This window comes from Lepidochelys kempii, chromosome 13, assembly GCF_965140285.1.
Source record: "Lepidochelys kempii isolate rLepKem1 chromosome 13, rLepKem1.hap1, whole genome shotgun sequence".
Taxonomy (NCBI): domain Eukaryota; kingdom Metazoa; phylum Chordata; order Testudines; family Cheloniidae; genus Lepidochelys; species Lepidochelys kempii.
Window position 1 is genome coordinate 854,795 of NC_136392.1, and position 17,335 is coordinate 872,129.

At 65.0% G+C, this 17,335-nt stretch overlaps 1 protein-coding gene across 2 annotated transcripts in view; it reads right to left on the reverse strand.

The window, feature by feature from the left end:
- SLC12A5 (solute carrier family 12 member 5) overlaps nt 1-16,202 on the reverse strand; it is a 111,047-nt gene extending 94,845 nt beyond the window's left edge. For both annotated transcript variants that reach the window (XM_073309669.1, XM_073309668.1), the window contains exon 1: nt 15,972-16,202. In XM_073309669.1, the coding sequence (XP_073165770.1) occupies nt 15,972-16,110 (139 nt within the window). In that variant the 5' untranslated portion in view covers nt 16,111-16,202. The remainder of the gene's footprint in view (nt 1-15,971) is intronic.
- Between the last annotated feature and the right edge of the window lie 1,133 nt (nt 16,203-17,335).

The following is a 17,335-nucleotide window of genomic DNA, read 5'->3' on the forward strand; positions in this document are numbered from 1 at the left end:
ACCGTGGCAGATGTGCTCCTGACCATTTTCAGCCGAGTGGGGTTCCCCAAGGAAGTCTTGACAGACCAAGAGTCTTCATGTCCGCCCTGCTCCGGTGCTTGTGGGAGAAATGTGGGGTCCGGCACAACTGGGCCTCAGCTTATCACCCCCAGTCCAATGGGCTGGTGGAGAGGTTTAACGGGACGCTAAAGATGATGCTGAAAACCTTTATGAACCAGCACCCGCAGGGCTGGGACAAGTACTTACCTCACCTGCTGTTCGCGTACAGGGAGGTACCCCAGGAGTCTACCAGATTTTCGCCTTTCGAACTGTTATATGGAAGGAGGGTGAGGGGCCCCTTGGACCTGATGAGAGACGAATGGGAGGGGAAGGCCATTCCTGATGGAGAGTCAGTGGTGGAGTATGTCCTGATCTTCCGAGAGAGACTGGCTGAACTCATGGGCCTGGCCAGGGAGAATCTGGCCAGAGCCCAGAGGAAGCAGAAGGTCTGGTATGACCTCACGGCACGGGCACGGGCCTACGCCACCGGGGATCCGGTGATGGTTCTCATCCCAGTGAGAAAGAACAAACTACAGGCCGCCTGAGAGGGCCCTTTCAAGGTTGTCAAGCAGCTCAATGAGGTAAACTATGTGGTGGAGCTGTCGAACCGGGCACACCACCGCTGGGTGTACCATGTGAATATGATGAAGCCATATTATGCCAGGGGGAATGTGGTGTTGGCCGTGTGTGGACAGTGGGAAGAGCAGGGAGATGACCCTTTAGCAGATCTATTCCCTGGGACCAGAGCTGGTTTCCCCCTGGAAACAATTCCCCTCTCGGATCAGCTAACCCCTGCCCAGCAAGCTGAGATCAGGGGGGTGCTGCATCCGTACTGACAGCTGCTTTCCAACCAGCCTGGATGCACTAATCTGACTGTCCACCGGGTGCAGACAGGGTCGCACCCGCCAATAAGATGCTCCCCCTTCCGAGTCACAGGGAAAATTGCTCAGGACCTGGAAAGAGAGGTCCGGGACATGCTGGCTTTGGGGGTGATCCAGCCATCTGCCAGCCCTTGGGCCTCGCCTGTGGTGCTGGTCCCCAGAAAGGACAGGTCAGTCCGGTTCTGTGTGGACTATTGGAAGCTTTCAATGCCATCACTGTATCTGATACCTACCCCATGCCCAGGCCGGACGAGCTCCTAGACAAGCTGGGAGGAGCTCGGTACCTTACCACCATGGACCTTACAAAGGGCTACTGGCAAGTGCCGCTGGATGCAGATGCCCGGCTGAAATCGGCCTTTATCATCCCTCTGGGGCTCTATGAGTTCCTGACCCTGCCTTTCGGCCTCAAGGGAGCGCCGGCCACCTTCCAGCACCTGGTGGACCAGCTCCTGAGGGGAATGGAGAGTTTTGCCGTGGCGTATATTGATGACATCTGTGTCTTTAGCCAGACCTGGGAGGACCACGTGTCCTAGGTTAGACAAGTGCTGGACCGACTCCAGGGGGCTGGGCTGACTGTAAAAGCGGAGAAGTGCAAGGTGGGGATGGCTGAAGTATCTTACCTGGGCCATCGGGTGGGGAGCGGCCACCTAAAGCGGGAACCAGCCAAGGTGGAGGTGATCAGAGACTGGCCTGCTCCCCACACCAAAAAGCAAGTCCAAGCCTTTATTGGGTTGGCAGGATACTACCGAAGATTTGTGCCCCACCTTAGCGCCATAGCCACCCCCATCACTGAGCTATGCAAGAAGGGGAAGCCAGACAAGGTGGTCTGGACCGAGCAGTGCCAGGAGGCTTTCCAGGCGCTGAAGGAGGCTCTGGGCAGTGGCCCAGTTCTGGCAAACCCAGACTTTGACAAGCCCTTTGTGGTGTTCACCGACGCCTCAGACACGGGACTGGGGGCAGTGTTAATGCAGGAGGATGAAAAGGGGGAGAGACACCCCATCGTGTACCTGAGCAAGAAGTTGCGACCCCGGGAGCAACACTACGCGGCCATCGAGAAGGAGTGCCTGGTCATGGTGTCGGCCCTCAAGAAACTAGAGCCCTATCTCTTCGGGCGACACTTCACCGTCTACACCGACCACTCTTCCCTGACCTGGCTGCACCAGATGAAAGGAGCCAACGCCAAACTCCGAGATGGAGCCTGCTCCTGCAGGATTACGACATGGACGTGGTCCACGTGAAGGGAAGTGCCAACCTGATAGCGGATGCGCTGTCCCGGAGAGGGGGCCCCGAACTTCCCCAGGTCACTGGTCACAGTGACCCCACTCAGTTCAGTCTTGAAGGGGGGAGAGATGGGACGCAGCAGGGAGGGGGGAGTGTTGACCTGGGAATGTGCCCTGGGGAGGGGAGACCTGAGAGCCTGTCACCTGAGCCAGGAGGGGGAGGGGGAGGTAACACCTCTGCCCAGGAGTGTGAACAGAGGCTGCAGCAGGGAACCTGCTGGGGGGGTTTAGTTTCAGTTTGGGGCTGGGTGGAGGAACGCAGGGAACCCCAGGGCTGGGGTCTAAGCTCCCTGCTCCCCCAGAAGGACTTGACTGAGGAATCCTGATTGTATCCACAAGCTCTGTTTTGGACTGTGTTCCTGTTGTCCAATAAACCTTCTGTTTTACTGGCTGGCTGAGAGTCTCAGTGAATCCCAGGAAGAGGGGTGCAGGGCTTGGACTCCCCCACACTCCGTGACAACTGGGATGGGGCATTATTGCCACCAGCACAGTAGAGGGAATTTCCAGGCTGGAGGTTAGAGGTGGGGACAGTCTGCGATCAGCCAAGGCCGACACCTGGCAACCAACTTCGGCTTCATGAGAGGCACTCCCCAGGCACAGGGGCAGCCTGGAGAGCTCTGGGCATCACTGGGGGTTGGGGGCAGCACAGAGGGCCCCTGGGTCACAGGGAGTTGGGGGCAGCAACAGGGGCTCGAGGGGTCACGGGGGAGGTTGTGGTGCAGATCAGGAGTGAGGGGCATCGGCAGAGCTGGTGGGAGCCCAGGACTGGGAGAGCAGGGACCGGAGGTCAGTATTGAGGAGAGCAGCCTGGGCCTTGGCAGGTGAGAGCAGGGCTAGGCCGACGCTGTGTCCTGGATCATGGCTGCTCTTGCCAGGACAGGTGGCAGAGGCAGAGTCCAAGCAGGGCTCTGGGAAATCTGAGGCCCCTAGGCTGCCCTCAGGTCCTTCCCGTGCCTTAGCACGGCCCCCCAGGGCCACTCTCTGCCTGCCGCAGCCAGCTCACCTCTGCCACAAGCGCCGCCTGCCCAACACAATCCCCATCCCCGTCCCTTCAAAGGAGACCCCAGTCTCCCCGCTGGGGGCAGGTCCCATCCCAGGGGTGCCTAGAACTCTGCCCTGGGGCTGGCTGGGCCTTGCCCCCTTCTGCTCTGCTTGCCCGCACCCCACGGGCAGTGGCTTATGGAGAGCGGCTGCCCTGGAGGGACGTGCTCGGAATGGGAACAGCAGCAGCTGGGAGCCGGCGGCACTGGGAAATCTCTGGACAGCTGGGAGCAGGGAGGAGTCACAGCTCAGCAGATCTGGGGGGATTCAGGGGCTCCCAGCTGCCCCGCAAGCCTGCCTGGGAGCCCCTTGCCAAAGCAGGGCACTGGCTTTTCCCCGGATTCTCCCCAAGTCTTGCAGAGCGGGCCCATCGGCAGGGAACCCCAGGGCAGGCTCTGCTCATGGGGGCACCAAAGCTGGCACCTGCCTGAGTGCTGCCCCCCTGCAAGGCTGTTTTCTGGCCACAGCCCAGCCCCTGCCCCGAAGCCAGTAGAAGGGCTGGCCCAGGGAAGCTGAGCCCAGGGGCTGGTGCCAGCTGCTGCCCCGTGGCAGTGACCGAGGGAGGCTTGTGGCAGCAGCAATGCTCACCCAGGGCAGAGATGAGGCTTTGCAGTGTCCGTTGACGTGGATGGGGGGGCTTGGGGGGCACCCTGTCACTCAAGGGGTCCCCCCACCCCCGCAGCATGGGGCCCAGCCCAGGCATCGCTCTGCGGTTTGGTTCTTCAGCTACCTTCCCTTCAAAGCCAAAGACAGCAGGAACGGGAGAGAAGGGGAGCAGGGAGCCTGGATTGCCAGGGCTGTGTCCAGAGCCTGGTGCTCCCTGCACTGGGCACATCCCAGACAGCGCAGGCCTCTTCTACCCCCTGGCTGGGCAGGGAGCTGGCGCCGGGCAGACAGAGCAGGAGCCTGAGGAGGATCGAGCCGATCGGGGAGATGAGGGTCTGTGGGGCAGCACAGCAATGCTGGGGGGGCGGGCATGAGCCCATCCACAGGCAGGAGCCCCTCTGCCTCCCCACACAGTCTGGCATGTCTCCTGCCCAGATGTTCGCCAGGGCTGGGGGCCTGACCCAGGCACGGCCTGTGCCCGCCACCCTCAGCACAGCGCCCCCTGCTGCACCCTTCTCTGCCACCCGCAGCACAGCGCCCCCTACTGCACCCTTCCCTGCCACCCACAGCACAGCGCCCCCTACTGCACCCTTCTCTGCCACCCGCAGCACAGCGCCCCCTGCTGCACCCTTCTCTGCCACCCGCAGCACAGCGCCCCCTACTGCACCCTTCCCCGCCACCCGCAGCACAGCGCCCCCTACTGCGCCCTGCCACCTGCAGCACAGCGCCCCCTACTGCACGCTGCCACCCACAGCACAGCGCCCCCTACTGCACCCTTCCCCGCCACCCGCAGCACAGCGCCCCCAGCTGCACCCTTCTCTGCCACCCACAGCACAGCGCCCCCTGCTGCACCCTTCCCCGCCACCCACAGCACAGCGCCCCCTGCTGCACCCTTCTCTGCCACCCGCAGCACAGCGCCCCCTGCTGCACCCTTCCCCGCCACCCACAGCACAGCGCCCCCTGCTGCACCCTTCTCTGCCACCCGCAGCACAGCGCCCCCTACTGCACCCTTCCCCGCCACCCGCAGCACAGCGCCCCCAGCTGCACCCTTCTCTGCCACCCACAGCACAGCGCCCCCTGCTGCACCCTTCCCCGCCACCCACAGCACAGCGCCCCCTGCTGCACCCTTCCCTGCCACCCGCAGCACAGCGCCCCCTGCTGCACCCTTCCCCGCCACCCACAGCACAGCGCCCCCTGCTGCACCCTTCTCTGCCACCCGCAGCACAGCGCCCCCTGCTGCACCCTTCCCCGCCACCCACAGCACAGCACCCCCTACTGCACCCTTCCCCGCCGCCCGCAGCACAGCGCCCCCTACTGCACCCTTCTCTGCCACCCACAGCACAGCGCCCCTACTGCACCCTTCCCTGCCACCCACAGCACAGCGCCCCCTGCTGCACCCTTCCCCGCCACCCACAGCACAGCGCCCCCTGCTGCACCCTTCCCCGCCACCCACAGCACAGCGCCCCCTGCTGCACCCTTCCCTGCCGCCTGCAGCACAGCAACCCCTACTGCACCCTTCTCTGCCGCCTGCAGCACAGCGCCCCCTACTGCGCCCTGGCCTGTCGCTGCCCAGCCTGCCCCTGCAGCACAGCACCCCCTAGCACCACAATAGGGCACTTTGTATCAGAGCTGGTTAGGGCACAGGGCTGACCGAGAGGGACTCTGTCTGTCTGGGGCAGGACTGCCCCAGGGTTTGGGGTTTGCTCCTCGGGTGCCCTGCTCACCAGACCCCCTGCCGTGCCCAGCTCTGTCTCCCTGGACATGCGGCAGGGCCAGTGCACACAGGGCTCTGGAGCTGGCAGGGCCCCCTCTCTGCGCGGGGGACAGGCACACGGGGCAGCGGATGGGGCGGGACCTGCTCAGGTGGCGGAGGAGCTGCCTGCATCCCGGCCCTCTGCCCTCCCCTGGCTCAGCCTCCTGCTTCCCCACCCCAGCTAAGCAGCACCAAGCTGGGTCGGCAGATTCCCCTGACAGGCACACAGCACGTCTCCATGGTAACCACCAGCAACCCCAACCCCGAGCAACGGAGCCCTGTTACCCAGCCCCCCAGGTGATGCCAATGCAGCATCCCCCGCAGCCGGCCCAGCTCTGGGCCCAGCAGCCCCCGCCCCACTCTGGACAGTACAGATCCCTCCCGCACCGCAGGGCTGGCGAACAGCTCGGATGATCCCAATAACGTTAGGGAACAGCACGAGAGAAATGACACTGGGCCTGGTTTCCATGGAAACAAGAGAGCCTCCTTATCCAGTTTGGTACCATGGAGATTTCCGTGTATCTGACAGCTGTATCTGACCATCTTCTCTGTACACCACGTTTGTGTGTCACCACCACCTTTGCCTCCCCCAGCATCCTCGTCCACCGCCCCCATGCTGCCACCCACCTGCCCCTGAACCCCCACAAGCCTCCCCACACACCCTGCCGTGGGGCTGGGTCAGGAACAAGCTGGGCTGGCGTGGGGCCAGGAACCGCGGGGGCTGGAAGGTGCATGCAGGAAACTCAAGTGGGGTGGACAGGAACCCAGCTGAGACGCCCAACAGCAGGCACTGAATGGGCATCAGATTGGGCACCCTCCAGTCACTGCCGGCGTGGTACCCATGGGGCCCCGAGCCTGGCCCAGGCCCCTCCCTGCCCAGGGTTCACAGCACAGGGGGTAGGCAGCAGAGTCTGGCTCCCGTCCCCCCAACCCCAGTGAGACATTCTGGATCCAGGGCGCACAGGACACGCACCTGCCCCATGGCGCAGCCCTGCTCCCCACCCCCCACACCAGCTGGGCCCCCTGGCACCATGTCCCAAGCCAGGAATATGCCAGTCATGGTGCTCACCCCCCCAGCAAGTGGAGTCAGGGGTTGCCACAGCAACCAGGTCCTTGCTGGGGCCGGCAGCCTCCAGCGAGCTAGTTCAAGGCATTATTTTAAGAATCACTTTGAATCTGTGAGTCTGCCCGGGGCGCTAAGGGGGAGTGGGAGGGAGGGGAGAGGGGGTAACCCTGCCCCCCCATCGGGCTCCTGCTCTGCCCCTGCGCCAGGGACAGGGACAGCAGGACGGGGGGCAGGCGTCAATCAGGCCAAGAGCGGGATCCCTGCAGTCCTGGCTGGCCCTAGCAAAACCTCCCAGGCAGGCCGGGGTGTGGAGGGAGGACAAAAACCAGCAGACGAGTCACAGCTCTGGGGGGCGCTGAACTGACCCCACAGCGCCCCAGGAAGGGCCTGGCCCGAGCCCCACACACCACGTGCCAAACCGGCTCCCCCCCTCCGCCCAGACTGCTGCTGTGACCCAAGCCACCGCCTGCCCCCCAGTCTGCACAGCGCCCCCACTTGGTCCCCACCCCTGCCTGGAACAGCCCTGTCCGCCCCCCATCACAGACCCCCTCGCCCCACCTCAGCCCTGTCCCATCACCCATCACAGCCCCCCCTCGCCCCAGCTCAGCCCTGCCCCATCACAGCCTCCCCTTACCCCAGCTCAGCCCTGCCTGTCACAGCCCCCTTACCCCAGCTCAGCCCTGCCCAGCCCCCCATCACAGACCCCCTTGCCTCAGCTCAGCTCTGCCCAGCCCCCATCACAGACCCCCTTGCCCCAGCTCAGCCCTGCCCCATCACCCCATCACAGCCCCCCCTTACCCAAACTCAGCCCTGCCCAGCCTCCCATCACAGGCCCCCGCACCCCAGCTCAGTCCTGCCCATCCCCCCATCACAGACCCCCCCCTTGCCCCAGCTCAGCCCTGCCCCATTAGCCCCCCTCTTGCCCCAGCTCAACCCTGCCCAGTTCCCCCTCACCCCAGCTCAGCCCTGCCCAGCCCGCACATTCCCTGGCACAGTCCCCCCGCCCATTGCAGCCCTGCCCCAGGCCACCCAGGCCCCAAGAAGAGATGCAGGGAGGGGACACACTGTGCCAGGTGTGTCTGTGCCCAAGGGTAACCCCCTGGCAGGGGCTGGGCTTCCAAGTACTGGACTCCTGTAGCCCGGGTCCCTGGCAGGTGGGAGCCTCAGGGTGGTGTTTCCTTCTGGACTCACCCCCCTCCGCCCCTGTGACGAAGTGGGACTGTTCTTAATGTTTCAGAGTAACAGCCGTGTTAGTCTGTATTCGCAAAAAGAAAAGGAGTACTTGTGGCACCTTAGAGACTAATAAATTGGTTAGTCTCTAAGGTGCCACAAGTACTCCTTTTCTTTTTGTTCTTAATGTTGCCTCTGAATAGTGTGGGTGTGCCTCAGTTTCCCCTGTGCAGTTCTTAAGTATATAGGGGGTGGGGTAAGGGTGTATGATTGTTGCAGAGCCCTAGAGGGCAGGTGTGTGCAGGGGTCTGGACACAGAGAATGGCCGACACCCTGTTTCCTGGCACCTGATGGCCTGGCCCTTCCCCTCTGCGAGGTGAGAGCTAAAGGGTTGGAGAACAAAGGAATCCGGTGACCTCCTGGCCTGGGAAAGGGACAAAGCCCAGAGGAGGAGGGGCTGGAGGGAGTTTCAGTTTGGGGCTGGCTGGGACATGGAGTGAAGGGCAGACATGGTTGTCTGGCTCCCTGCCCCCCAAAATGGACCCAGCTGAGGGGTCCTGTTCTCTGCCCTACAAGCTCTGTGTTAGACCATGTTCCTGTCGTCTAATAAACCTTCTGTTTTACTGGCTGGCTGAGAGTCACGTCTGACTGCGGAGTTGGGGGGCAGGACCCTCTGGCTTCCCCAGGAGCCCGCCTGAGCGGACTCACTGTGGGAAGCACACGGAGGGGCAAAGGATGCTGAAGGCTCCGAGATCAGACCCAGGAAGGTGGAAGCTGTGTGAGCTGTGTCTCCTGAAGACAGGCTGCTCACAGAAAGGCGACTGCCCCAGAGTCCTGACTGGCTTCATGGGGCACAGTTCCAGAGCATCGCCCAGGGACTCCGTGACAACCCCCACCCCAGAGTGCTGCAGCCCCTGGCCTGAGGTCGTTGTGGGCTCATCTGTGTTGGGAAAACCCACAGCAGATGCAGGCAGCGGTGCCCAGCTCAGGGGGCATGGACACAAGCCGTGGCCAGAGGTGGGGTGGCGTAGGGAGAGGGACAGGGTGGTGCTGAGTGCACGGGGAGGGGGACAGAGAATTAAGGGCAAGGTGCAAGGAGGGAACTGTAGGGGGAGGGGAAGTGCAGAGAGATAGGGATAGAGAGGGCAGGACTGCAGGGAGAGGGCTGGGGGTGCAGGGAGGAGCTCGGGTCAGGGTGCAGGGAGGTGGTGGGCGTGCAGGGAGAGGACTGGGCATGCAGGGTGGGGTGAGGGTGCAGGGAGAGGACTGGGGGGCAGGAAAGGGCATGGTAGGGTGGGGGGGCAGGGAAGCAGGTGCCTGGGGAACTCCTTTGCATTTGCAGCCCTTCGCTCCCCACCCCACGTGTGGCCAGGGAGGGGATCCTGCACATCGCCCCTAAGGGATCCCAGAGACACCCCCAGCCTGGCCTCTTCCCCCCATGGCTCTGTTACCCCCACACAGACAGCTAGGCCCAGCCGCTGCCCCTCCATCCACCCCCAGGCCCTGTGGGAGAAAAGCCGCCCTCAGGGGTCAATGGGTGAGCAGGGGGCTCAGGGCAGGACAGCAAGCGGCCCCCCCCAGCCCAGCTCCAGCCTGGCCAGACAGGGTTGCAGGCTGCATGTGGCCAAGGGTGACCCCTGGTGGCCAGGGAGGAGGCTCCGGCTCTCGCAGTTGGGGAGCAGGCAGGAGCCGGCCCCTCCAAGCTGGGCCAGGCCAGGGACCCTCAAGCTGCTCTCCAGCGCCGCCCGCCCGAGGCCAGAAATCACCAGTCCCAGTCATGCTCTTGGGCTGTGATTTCTGAGCCCTCTGAGCGTGCGGGTGTGTGCGTTGAATGAGCGTGTGCACGGCTGCATTGTATGTACGTGTGTGTTGTATGAGTGTGTGCACACTCTGTGCAGTGTGGGTGTGCATGTGCGTTATGTTGTGCACTCTCTGTTTGTGCACTCAGGGTGCACACGTGCGTGCGACAGCTTGTGTTACAGCTCGCTGGCGTTCACAGGGCACATGGCAGTGGCCCCGCTGCAGGAGCGCTGACCAGAACCCATTGTGCCGTGTGCTGCCCAGCGCGAGAGCAGCCCCGCCTGGTCAGTCTGGTGCAGAGTGTGCGGGGCAGCGGTTAGGAAGCTGGAACTGGGACCCACCAAACCCAGAGGGGCCCCCAAGCATCCCGGAGCGGGGAACGGCCGTTAACCGCTGCTGAGCTGGCGGGGGAGCAGGGCTGCTGTCTGGAACAGCCAGGGTGGGTCCCCCCTCTCTGGCCACAAGCACCTGCTCAGTCCACTCCGTCTGCTCCCATTACCCCAGCTGTTCGCGCCACTGCCGCGGCTTGGCACCCCGCAGCCGCTGCAGGCCCCTCCCTTCGCCCTGACACGCACGCACCGCGGCCAGCTCTAACAATCGCATCGGGGGTCTCGCGACAGCTGCTGGAGTCAAGCGAGCAGGAGAATCTCGGCTTCCAGTTGTAATGAGCAGCAAGTTTCTAGCCCTCGTGGCTGCAAAGACAATCTGGGAAGAGGTGGCCTGAGCGCGGCCCGTGGGCCTCAGTGACTCAGTGGCAAAGAGACAGAGCCCGGAAGTCCCGGGGTTAATATCTCCTGATCTCGGAGCACTTGGGGTCAGCGGTTCTACAGCACACACCCCATCAGCAGGGCTGGACCCTAAAACCGTCACCGCCCCAGCCCTGACCTCGCCCACTGCAGCTAGCGGAGTGGGGGGATGAAGCAGCTGCTGGCCTCTCCGTGGGGCAGCCCCCACAGGAACACCCCCCGCCCACGTGAGGCAGCAGGGTTCCTGATCGGCGGGGTGCAGGGCCTGGTCTAGCATTACAGACGCCCCGCGGCAGGTACCTTGCCCCAGGATGGGCCGGCTGAGGGACCAGACCCCGCGCCTGTCGACGTCAAAGCAGGAGCCTCTAGTGGGGCACATGGTCTAGCTGCCGGAGGGTGCCGGTCTTTGGGGGGAGAGGGGGGATGAAGCGGGATCAGTGAGGGGGACACCAGCACAAATTGAGGGGGACACGGGAGCAGTCCTCAGATACCTGAAAGGCTGCCGCAGAGAAGCTGGAGAAAAGCGGTTCTCCCTGGCCACGCAGGGCCGGCCAAGAGGCCATGGGCTCAAACTACGCACGGCAGGTTGAGATCAAATCTCAGGAAAAACTTCCCAGCTGCAAGAACAGGGGACAAGGGAACGACGCGCGGGGAGGTCGCGGAGGCTCCTTGGCGGGAGGTTTCCCAAGGGGGGCGGGAGCCATCTGCGTTGGATGCTCAGACACCCCGAACCGGCACCTGGCCGGGCCAGACTCGGGGCCCCTGCGGCCCCGCCCAACGCCGCGGGTCCCGGCCCGAGCTCCCTCCCCAGCGCCCGGCCTCGGGGCAGCCCTGCAATTCCCGCCGCAGCCAGCAGAGGGAGCAGCCTGCCCGGCCTTGAACCAGCGACCGGCCCCCGGCCCGGGCAGCGCCGGCCACCAGCGACCGAGCTCCAGCGAACAAGGTCCCCTGCCCCCCAACCCGGCCCCCAACCCAGCCCCCAACCCCTGCCCCGACAGACCCCCAAGTGCCAACTCCTACAGCCCCCAACCTCTGCCCAGACCCCCACCCGACCCCCAACCCAGCCTCCCAACCCCTGCCCAGACCCCCAACCGCAAACCCCTGCCCAGACCCCCCACCCGACCCTCACAGACCCCCAACCTCTGCCCAGATCCCCAACTGCCAACCCCTACAGCCCCAACCCCTGCTCTGCCCCCCAACCCGGCCCCCAACCCAGCCTCCCAACCCCTGCCCAGACCCCCAACCGCAAACCCCTGCCCAGACCCCCAACCCCTGCCCAGACCCCCCACCCGACCCTCACAGACCCCCAACCTCTGCCCAGATCCCCAACTGCCAACCCCTACAGCCCCAACCCCTGCTCTGCCCCCCAACCCGGCCCCCAACCCAGCCCCCCCAACCCCTGCCCAGCCCCCCCACCCGACCCCCAACCCAGCTCCCCAACCACAAACCCCTGCCCAGACCCCCAACCCAGCCCCCCAATCCCTGCCCAGCCCCCCAACCTCTGCCCAGATCCCCAACTGCCAACCCCTACAGCCCCAACCCCTGCTCTGCCCCCCAACCCCTGCCCTGACCCCCCACCCAACCCCCAACCCAGCTCCCCAACCGCAAACCCCTGCCCAGCCCCCCAACCCAGCCTCCCAACCCCTGCCCAGACCCCCCACCCGACCCCCAACCCAGCTCCCCAACCGCAAACCCCTGCCCAGCCCCCCAACCCAGCCCCCCAACCTCTGCCCAGATCCCCAACTGCCAACCCCTACAGCCCCAACCCCTGCTCTGCCCCCCAACCTGGCCCCCAACCCAGCCCCCCAACCCCTGCCCAGACCCCCCACCCGACCCCCAACCCCTGCCCTGACCCCCAACCCAGCCTCCCAACCCCTGCCCTGACCCCCCACCCAACCCCCAACCCAGCTCCCCAACCGCAAACCCCTGCCCAGACCCCAACCCAGCCCCCCAACCCCTGCCCTGACCCCCCACCCAACCCCCAACCCAGCCTCCCAACCCCTGCCCAGACCCCCAACCCCTGCCCTGACCCCCCACCCAACCCCCAACCCAGCTCCCCAACCGCAAACTCCTGCCCAGACCCCAACCCCTGCCCTGACCCCCCACCCGACCCCCAACCCAGCCTCCCAACCCCTGCCCAGACCCCCAACCCCTGCCCTGACCCCCCACCCAACCCCCAACCCAGCTCCCCAACCGCAAACCCCTGCCCTCACAGACCCCCAACCTCTGCCCAGACCCCCAACTGCCAACCCCTACAGCCCCCAACCCCTGCCCTGACCCCCAACCCAACCCCCAACTGGCCCCAACCCGACCTCCACAGCCCCCCAACTGCCAACCCCTGCCCTGATCCCCAACCCAACCCCCAACCCAGCCCTGCAACCGCCAACCCCTGCCTAGACCCCCACCCAACCCTCACAGACCCCCAACCTCTGCCCAGACCCCCTACTGCCAACCCCTACAACCGCCAACTCCTGCCCTGACCCCCAACCCGACCTCCACAGCCCCCCAACCGCCAACCCAACAACCACAGACCCCCAACCTCTGCCCAACTCCCAACCGCTAACCCCCACAGCCCCCAACCTGACCCCCACAGCCCCCCAACCTCTGCCCAGACCCCCAACTGCTAACCCCCACAGTCCTCCAACCCAGCCCTCCAACCCCCAGAGCCCCCAACCTCTGCCCAGACCCCCAACTGCCAACCCCCACCGCCCCCAACCTGACCCCCACAGCCCCCCGACCTCTACCCAGACCCCCAACTGCCAACCCCCACAGTCCCCAACCCGACCCCCACAGACCCGACCCCTGCCCAGACCCCCAATCGCCAACCCCCAAAGCCCCCCAACCTCCAGACCCCCAACCCCTGACCCCTACAGCCACCGACACAGACCCCCAATCCCCACAGACTCCCAACCTCCACAGCCCCCAATCTCTGCCCAGACCCCCAACCGCCAACCCCTGTCCAGACCCCAACCGCCAACCACAGACCCAGACCCAGCCTAGACTCCAACTCCCACAGGCCCCAACCCCTGCCCAGACCCTACCCCCAACCCCCACAGCCCCAAACCCCTGACCCCCAACCCCTGCCCTGACTCCCAAACTTTAATCCCATGCCCTTCAACCCCTGCCCAGACCCATGGCCCCCAAACCCTGACACTGACTTCCCTGTGACCCCCAAACCTCAGCATTGACTTCCCTTCTACTCCCAACCCTAGCACTGACTCCCACAACCCTGCTGGGCTCCATTGGGCTGTTATGGCTAACCTCAGCCCTGCTGCGGGCTCCAGTCCCCTCCCCTTCCCAGCCCCACCGTCCTGAGTGAGTCACCTTGGCATGGGGGCAGGTCCCCCAACAGAGCTGGTGCCTTCCAGCCTCTCAGTCGCTCCCATCTCAGCCCCATCTCCTCGGCCAGTGCAACCTGCCCACGCCCTGCCAGGCCAGCCCTGCCACCATGGCCCGGACAGAGCACAGGGGACGGGTCCATGGGCCACACAGCACGAGCCGCACGCCCACAACCTCCAGGCATATAACAACCCCCCAACCCCAGAACCACTCAACCCCCAGCACCGACCCACCCAGCCCGGATCCAAAATACCCACGCATCTCTGTGCTCCGAGCCCCTAGACCCTGCCACGCGGGGCCAGGCACTGGGGCCATATTACACCAGGCGCCCTTGCAGAGGGCACAACTCACAGCTCCGATGCAGCGGGTGAGGCTGCAGCCCCCTGGGTTTCTGAGATCGATACAGCTCCAGTGACAGGCCCGGATGTGCAGCCAAGAGCCCTGTGCTCCAGGACACACTGTGCATGGGGAACTGCCTCGCTCCAGCCCAAGGTCCAGAGGCAGAAAGGCCCGGAGGGGGAGCGCAGCACCCCCTGCTCCCAGGGGCCAAATGCTGAGCCATGTGCAGGAGCTGGCTGCCCTTCAGGCATGGAGACCCCCCGGCGTAGGCCCCACTCCGGCCAAACTGGGACGATCCCTGCAGGGATCCCAGCACTGACAGCTTCTCACCCTGGCGAGCCTGGGCAAGTCCCTGCACCTCGCTGCCACCTGCCTCACCCTCTAACTCGGGGCAACACCACGCACTGCACCAGGCTGCCACGGACAGACTGTGCAAAGCTCCCTTGGACAGGGCCAGGTCCCAGTCCTCTCCCCAGAGCAGGCCTCCAAGAGCACCCACAGCTGGCAGCAGCAGCCAGGGCCTTTCCTCTCTGTGGGCTGCACACGGAGCCAGGACTCACGGGTGCACATGCCCAGGTGCGTGTAGACCCAGGACGTCACGGACAGGCTCACACGTGCACGCACGCAGCCATGACGTCACGCTCACACCCATGGGGTACGCAGAGTCAGGACGTCCCGTGCACACACGCACATCCAGGATGCCATGGCTCCTTCTCGCCGCACAGACCCTGACAGACACTCTAACCACCAACCCTTAGCCTCCAGGCTCACGTCAAAGTCATGCACAGAAACCAAATGCTGCCCAGGCTGTTGCCTGCTCCCAAAGACGGGCAAAATGGCAGCCAGCGGAGGGGGTGGCAGGCTGGACATCTGACCCGCCGTCTCCCCAGGCCGACACAGGGCTGGTCGAGGGCCACACTTCGTAATGGTCTCACCCTCCACTATCGGGAGGCTCAAGCAGCGTGGTCAGCATGCCGGGCCCATGGCTGGCTATGGAATGTGCGTGAGCTGAAGGACATGGAGTCCAAGTCCTAGAAGTGAATAGCACAGGGCTGGATTGGGGGGCACCAGCATGGGCTGTGGGGGGAGCCCAGGGCTGGGCTAGGGGGGCTGCAGGTCCGGAGTGGGGGGCACCCGCAGGGCTGTGGGGGGCTGCGGGTCGGGAGCGAGGGGCGCTGGTTTGGCTGTGTGGAGAAGTTCATCTGTGGCCCTCGGTCTCGCTCTCAAGAGCCCCAAGCTGCAGAGCCCTCGCTGGGGCCAGCGGGCACGCCCCAGGGCGGGTTTTACCCTACAGGTTTCACTCAGCAAGGGGCCGGGCGCTGCGCGTGCCGGGGGGCCCCGCCCCCAGCACATCCCTTGGGCCCTGTGCCCATCCCAGCTCCTGGGCAGGCGGCTCTCGGCCCCACCCTGCATTTAGGGTTCAGCTGAGAGGAGCCCCACACAGGGCCAGGCTCAGCCGGGTGAGTCCCTGCCCCCAGCAGCCAGCAGGCGGGAATGGGAGGCACCGAGCGCCCGGCTCCTCTGGAGAGAGCCAAAGGTTACCCGGGGCAACCAGCCATCTCCCTGCCTAGCCCCCTTTTCCAGAGCGGAGCCCAGCCCCCCACGGGACCCCCAGGCACTTCCGCTCTTTCCATTCACAGCCGCAACTTTTGCTCCAAGCCACTGGCCAGGCCCCGTCAAAGGCCTCAGGAAACCGGCTCCTCTCAGACATGGCTGCTGGTGCAGCCCAGTGCCCCAGAGCCTTCACCCCAGAGGGGCAGCCAGCCCCACCCACCCCAGGGCAGACTGAAGCCCCCAGCCCAGCACCGTCCCTGCCCCCCACTGGGAGGGCTCCTGGCAGGTCACTGTAGCAGCCAGCCCCTCTGTGCTGCCCACGGGGCGCCCGCACGGTGCCCGCCGAGCATCACTTACCTTTGCTGTCTTCTCGGGAGTGGCTGCCAGGCTGGGCCCCTTGCAGGGGGGCGGCATCTCCATGGAGAGCTGCAGCCGCCTCTTGGCAGGGGGCCCCCTCCTCCCGGGGCAGGGCCGTGACCGTGAACCTCCGGCTCATGCCCCAGCAGAGGCTCCAGCCTCCTGTCTCCACAAGTGGCTGCCGAGGCACCGGCTGAAGAGACAGAGCGGCTCTCCCTCAGCCGGCTGCCTAGCATGGTCCTAGTGCCCTCCTGGCGCTGCTCTGCACAGGCCACGTCCCTGGCACTGTCATCCCCACTGGGACGGCGGAGCCTGCGCACAGGAGCCGCACAGCCCAGCTCGCCCCGGCTCCCCTGGGACCCCCGGCCAGAGCCAAGCCAGACTCTTCTCCTTGCTCCTGCTGAGGGGTCAGAGCTAGAGCAGCAGCACCCGTTGCAGCCCGGGCCGGTCTCCTCCACCTGGCGTCGGGCTCCAGGGCACCTTCTGCTGCACGGCACCCCCTGGACCCCCAAGTCCGCAGTGCCCCGTGGCCTGAGCTTCCCCACCAGCTGGCCCTGCTGCTCCGACCTCAGGGAGCCCAAGCCAGGCCAGCCCAGCTGCCCACAGCAGGCAGGAGCTCAGCAGCTGGAGGGGGGGATGAAGGGGAGAAAATGAGGAAGCAAGTGGGGCAGCCCTGACTCGGGGGGTCAGTGGAGAGGGTCCAACCCACTGGCTCAGGGGCTTCCCCAGGCCCAGGGCCGCTCACGACTCAGGTCTTTTCCATTGGGCTGGGGTTGTCACGGAGTCCCTGGGCGATGCTCTGGAACGACTCCCTACGAAGCCAGTCAGGACTCTAGGGGAGCCTCCTTTCTGGCAGCAGCCTGTCTGGGAGCAGCCTTCCGCCTTCCTGGGTTTGACCTTGGAGCATTTAGCATTTTCTTTCACATCATGTGCTTCCCACAGTGAGTTCGCCCAGGCGGGGTCCTGAGGAAGCCAGTGGGTCCTGCCCCCCAGCTTTGTAGTTAGACCTGACTCTCAGCCAGCCAGTAAAACAGAAGGTTTATTAGATGACAGGAACATTGTTTAAAACAGAGCTTGTAGTCAGGTCCATCTTTGGAGGGCAGGGAGGCCAGAGCCCCATCTGGCCCTCTCTTCATTTCCCCAGCCAGCTTCAAAACTGAAGCTCTCTCCAGCAGTCTCCCACAGCCTCCCCCCGGCTCCTCCTCCAGGCTTTGTCTCTTTCCCGGCCAGGAGGCCACCAGATCTCTTTGTTCTCCAATACCGTCAGTTGGCACCTTTGCAGAGGAGGGGCCCAGGCCAACAGTTGCCAGGAGAGAGGGAGTCGGCCATTCTCTTTGCAGACCCCTGCACACACCTGCCCTCTA